This window comes from Charadrius vociferus, unplaced genomic scaffold (genome assembly GCF_000708025.1).
Source record: "Charadrius vociferus isolate BGI_N301 unplaced genomic scaffold, ASM70802v2 scaffold1413, whole genome shotgun sequence".
NCBI lineage: Eukaryota > Metazoa > Chordata > Aves > Charadriiformes > Charadriidae > Charadrius > Charadrius vociferus.
In genome coordinates, this window is record NW_009647827.1 from 953,050 (window position 1) to 958,710 (window position 5,661).

At 60.9% G+C, this 5,661-nt stretch overlaps 1 protein-coding gene across 1 annotated transcript in view; it reads left to right on the forward strand.

The window, feature by feature from the left end:
* Nucleotides 1-5,661, forward strand: part of MCAM (melanoma cell adhesion molecule) — a 6,277-nt gene extending 616 nt beyond the window's left edge. Inside the window, 15 exon segments of the mRNA XM_009882480.1 lie at nt 472-603; nt 710-747; nt 749-920; nt 1,029-1,099; nt 1,188-1,275; nt 1,476-1,655; nt 1,743-1,870; nt 2,034-2,196; nt 2,285-2,406; nt 2,723-2,861; nt 2,973-3,094; nt 3,195-3,330; nt 4,066-4,207; nt 4,653-4,772; nt 5,634-5,661. Coding sequence (XP_009880782.1) covers nt 472-603; nt 710-747; nt 749-920; nt 1,029-1,099; nt 1,188-1,275; nt 1,476-1,655; nt 1,743-1,870; nt 2,034-2,196; nt 2,285-2,406; nt 2,723-2,861; nt 2,973-3,094; nt 3,195-3,330; nt 4,066-4,207; nt 4,653-4,772; nt 5,634-5,661 — 1,781 coding nt within the window.

Consider the following 5,661-nt stretch of genomic DNA (forward strand, 5'->3'; position numbering starts at 1 on the left):
CCCATCCCCGCGGAGGGTGCAGCTGCTCCCTGCCTCGGTGGTGTGGGGGGATATTTGGAGGCTCAGACATCCCGCTGGATGTGTCAGCAAGGCTGGGATGCCATGGGGAGAACAGGCCCGGCGGGGACTGCAACAGCAGCGGGGTGGTGGTTGTCTCCAGTTGTACTGGGGAGACCAGTAGTGCAAGCACAGTGTGCCTCATCCCGTCTCTGGGAAAAGGGTTGGTGGCCTGATCCTGAAGGCTCTCTGTGGATGCAGAAGGCAGCGTGGCGGCAGGAGTGGGGCCGTGCTCCTGGCTGGCACTCCCGCTGGGCTGGGATGTGGTGCCTGGGGGATGCTGGCACAGGACGCAGCTCTGCCTCATACCCTTCAGGGGATGGAGATGGGGACAGGCCTGGGCTCAGCTCCCTCGTTGGCTCGGACACGGGGGCTTCCCCATGCTTCCCACCACTGACAGGCTCTGTCCTGCAGCTGCAGCCAGCAAGCTGGAGGTCTCCATGCCAGCGGTGGTCGAAGTGGAGAGTGGGGGCACGGCCAGGATCGAATGCAACTTCTACATCCCTGGAAATGGTTCCTACACCTACATCAACTGGTTCTACGTGAGTGCTGACCTGGGAGAGGAGTGGTGGGCGGTGGGCTGGGTTGGCAGCTAGCCCGGGGCTTTCTCCCGGGCTTTGCATGAGCCCAGCCTTGGCCCCTTGCCTTGCAGATTGACCGGAACAACTGGGTGAGGCTGTGCCGCATCACGGGCAGCGAGGTCCTGGAGGAGAACACAGACTACAAGGGACGGATGTCAGTGGGGGAGGACAAGGCCCTCTCCATCAGCAGGGTGACGATGCTGGACGCCAAGACCTTCGTGTGCCAGGTCGGGGCAGGCAGCCACGGCGAAGGCGAGAACCGTACTGAGCTCCACGTCTACAGTGAGTGAGGGGGCAGGAGGGCAGCATGGCCATGCATCTGTGCTGTGGGGTTGGCGGGAGATCCCGCTTCATCCCTCCTAATACACATGAGGTGGCTTCTCTTTCCAGAGGTCCCTGAGGCCCCTGAGATCACGCCGAATGCAGGAGGCATCTCCGTGCAGAGCAGTGACATCTCACAGGTGAGGAGAGGCTCCAGCCATGCCAGGCTCCCCGCTCCCCTCTCCCCACGGGGGCACCTGGTACCCAAGGCTCTCTCTGCTGCTGCAGATTGCCCAGTGCGTGAGCAGGAACAGCTTCCCACCCCCCAACATCACATGGCACAAGAACGGGGAGAAGCTGCAGCCAGAGGAGAAGAGTGAGTTGGATGGGGATGGGGATGAGGGACCGCACCTGCCTGCTTGGGAGAGGGGCTGGGATACTTGTGCTATGCAGGGCCTCATTAGCTGGGGACTGGCAGCCCGTGGCCACCCAAAGGAGCCCTGTGCTCCCAAGGGAGCCCTCCTCGCCTCCTGCGGCCTCCCCACGGGCTGGGAACAGCGGCTTTGTCCCCTGCAGTGGTGAAGATCCCAACCACGCTGACCCGTGAGTCAAGTGGGCTGTACACAGTGAGCAGCACCCTCTTCGCCCACGTCACCCGGGAGGACCGCAACTCTCTCTACTACTGCACTGTGCACTACTGGCTGCGGGGAGAGAGGCGCACCGTTGAGTCACGGCGAGTCAACGTCACCGTCTTCTGTGAGTCAGGGGCTGGGGGCCATGCCTGCTGCCCAGGGACGCGTGACAGAGCCCCGCACTGACCCTCCCCACTCTCTCCTCTCCCAGACCCCGCAGAGCATGTGAAGCTGCACGTCATGCCATCCTCTACGCTGGTGAAGGAAGGGGACGACATAAAGCTGGTGTGCGAGGCCGATGGGAACCCAGCACCTGTCTTCAGCTTCTATAAGAGAGAGGTGAGGCCAGAGGGGACCTGGGCACCTCTCCCTTGGCAGACCCCTTGTGTCCTGGCTGCTCCTTGCTCCCTGCCTGGAGGGCCCTGGGGAGAGGGATGCAGCGGCTGGGATGGAGGGTGCCCGCGTGGGGCTAAGGGCTCTGCTTTCTCCCCACTGCCTGCAGCTGGAGGACAACTGGCAGGACCTGACTTCACTGGCAGACACCAACAGTGGGGTGCTGAACCTGCACGATGTGAATAAGAGCAGCAGCGGCCTGTACAGATGCCAGACCCTGGACTTGGATGATATGAGACAACTGGAGAAGGATGTGGAGCTTGTTGTGAACTGTAAGGCGGGGGACAGGACCCTGCGCATCTCATGGTGGGTGCCCTATCCGTCCTCCTCACACTACCCTCGTCTCCATCCCTCTCCTAGACATTGAAGGGGTCCATGTGAAGATGGAGCCACCCTCACCCCTTCACGAAGGGGACAGTGTGAGGCTGAGCTGTGACGCCCACAGCCCTGTGGCCCTGGACTACCAGTGGAGGGACGAGAAGGTGAGCAGGCATTTGGGTACTGTCGCGCTCAGGCTTGGCAAGCCAGGACTTTGCAGCAAACTGGGCAGAGCCAAGAGCTTGCTCCATCTCTCTTGAGAGAGGCCAGGGGTAGGATTCTTCCTTGCATGGACCTGTGTTGCCCATCTCCACCTCTCCCTTCTGGCCAGTACTGCAGAGATCCTGTGCTTGCAGGCTTCCTCGCTGTGCGTAGGAGGGAGGGCTGAGCCCCTTTGGGACAGCTGCAGAGCCTGGGGAGCTGCGCAAAGAAGGGCCTGGTGCTCAGGGCTCATTGTTGTGGGGCATCCCTTCCCAACAGGGCAGGAAGGTCGCGGAAGGGAACCAGCTCTTCCTGAGCAACCTCACCTTTGAAACCTCCAGCAACTTCAGCTGCAAGGTGATTGCTCCAAGCGTGCCTGGGCTGGAGCAGAGCAAGCAGGTGGCTGTGGCTGTTCAGGGTAAGAACTGGCATGTGTGTGGGCACACTGCCCTGCCAGAGTCCTGTCCCTCCCAACATCAGCCCTGTTTCCCCCGGAGAGCCTCAGGTGCTTCATGTGCACTCCCCACAGGGAAGCCGAGGATCGTCGCCATCAGCTCCCCGCTGTACGTGCGGCAGGACGAGGTGGTGAACCTGACCTGCAAGGCCATCGCGTTCCCCAGGCCCTCTGTCCACTGGAATGTCAATGGGACGGTGAGAGCTCTGGAGGGTGCTGGGTCCAGGCTGTGGCCACCTGAAGAGGGGCGCACATTGTCTCAGGTGCTGAATCCTTCACTGCCTATTCCCCTCGCAGGCTCATGAGTACGTTGAAAATCAGCACATTGCCAGCAACCTGACGGTGCGTGTGAACCACGACCTGCTGCGGGCAGGGGCCATGTGCAGGGTCTCCAATGCGCTGGGTGTCAGCGAGAAGCACATCCAGCTGCTGGGTGAGTCTTGGGCACTGCCCTCTGCCCCGGGAACCCAGTCACGTACTAGTCCCCCTCGCACAGGCGCCCGTGTGTGCCATGCTGCCGTGGTGTGGCTGAGCTCTGTCACTTTCCCTCCCTTCCTGCTCTATCAGTGGAGTCCATCAGAAAAGGTCAGTCTCAGCACCATGCTGGGTGAGTGTGTCCGTCAGCCCAGGCTCTGGCGGGAGCGTGCCACTGACGGGAGTCACTCTCGCCTGGGGAGGGAGCCTTGGCTGCTTCTTCCAGCACCGCACGTGTCGCTGCTCCTCTCCCTGCCAAGCTGCAAGGGAAACAGTGGCTCTGCCTCCACCTGTTTGCGGCGGTGTCAAAGCCGCCTGCTTGTCCTCAGCCTGTAGCCCAGCGAGGCCATCAAGTGCAGCTTCCTGCAGCCTTGAGCCACTGGGCAAGGAAGCAAAGGGATGGCCTGATGTCTTGCAGGAAACTCTGTAAGCCATCCTCCTATGGCATGCAGGGGCATGGCAGCTGGGAGCAGAATGCAAAGTATGTTCATGCAGAAACTCCCCTAACGGAGCATTTTTGTACTGACATCTGCATCCTGCAGGGAGCTGGAGAATCACCGGGAACTGGAGTCCCCATGGCGCTTTCCTGGGGGAAAGGGTCCTTTGCTTGCCCCCAGGGAGGTGCAATAATGCAGAAGCTGGAGAGCATCAGGGTGGGATAGGCCTTAACTTTTTCCTCTCCCATTGTGTTTAGATGAAAAGACATCAGAGAGCAAAGGGGTGATCATTGTGGCGATCATCGTCTGCATCCTTGTGGTGGCTGTGCTGGGGTCTGTCATCTACTTCCTGCACAAGAAAGGCAAGATCCCATGTGGCCGCGCTGGGAAACAGGACATGTAAGCACTGCCGCCCACCCTCTCAGGGAGCCCTTGGGGCCAGAGGTGCTTGCCATCACTCATGCTTCCCATCTCATTGCACCAGCCGCTCCCTGCCCAACACGGAGGGAGGCAATAGTGCAGCCTCAGGGGGCACTGCGCTGGGGTCTCGGCAGCGCTTCCAGCTTCCCACAGCCTCAGGTCTGCACTGCTTGCCCCGTCCTTGCAGGGAGGCGATGAGGAGGACAGCAGAGTGGTAGAGCAGCCAAGGGACCCATCCCCAGGGAGGGGCTGGGCAGCCCAAAGTGTTCTCTGAGCTGGAGCCTCTTTCACCCCCGGCCTTCCTGTGCCCCGGTCCCGCTCCAGAGCATCCCCTGAGAAGGAGCCCCAGGGCTTGGCCTCACTCAGCCGCATGCCCTCTTTGGTATCACAAACATGTCTCAAAATTGTCACCTCCCTCCCCTAGCACAAAGCCAGAGGCACGTAAAGACAAGATTGTAGTTGAAGTTAAGTCAGATAAACTTTCCGAAGAGGCGGGGCTCCTGCAGGGTGCCAACGGCGAGAAGAGATCTGCCGAAAAAAAATCGTGCACGGCCCTTCCCCAGGGCCGGGGCTGCTGCCGGGGCTGGGAGCGGAGGTGAGGAGCATAGGGGGGTGCACTGAGGTAATGCTTTGCTCCTCTCCCAGCACTCCCCACCCTGCATGGGCCTCCATCATCCATCATCAGCACTCGAGAGGGGCCGTGGGAGGGAGGGGAGGTGACAAAGCCACAGCTGTCTGCTCCAAGGACAAGGAGCAGCCTTCCCCTGCACGGTGCAGCTCTGCTCCATGCCAGCCCCTGGCACCTCCTGGGAGCACACTGCCCTCTGCCCAGCCTGCTTGGCACTGCCTCCTTCCATGCTCCTTGGAGCAGCAGCCGGGCTCCCCAGGGTGCCCTGGGAGAAGGAACTACTTAAACATTTCTGGCTGGGAGTCAGAGCAGAGGCTGCAGGAATGGGCCCTGCTCTGGCATCTCTGAGCCAAAGCTCTCGGTGAAGGATGAGATGAGTCTCCTGTGCCGCGTGCTTACCTCTCACCTGGGGTCAAGAGCCACTGGGGGCTTGAGCATCACGGTATCGGTGCTCGATCGTCATCGTGCTAAGGCAGGGTTTGCCACGCTTATGCGTCCTGTGGAGTCAAGGGATGTGGCACCTGAGCACGCTGCAGTTTTATTTGCCTTAGGCCACGAAAGAACCCGTCCCTGGTCCCGCTGCCCTGCACGCTCGCTCTCACCGCCCCTTGCCCTGGAATGGATGCTCAGCCACCACGGGGTGGCGCGGGCTGGCGGCTCTCCCCCATCGCATTGCTGTCTGTCACACAGACACCGGCAGTAGAGGACCTGGTTTTGTGTTCACTCCTAACTGCTTTTTTTTTTTTCCTCCTCTTTCTGTTTTGGTGGACTGAAGAGCGAGAAATACATCGATCTGAGAAACTAG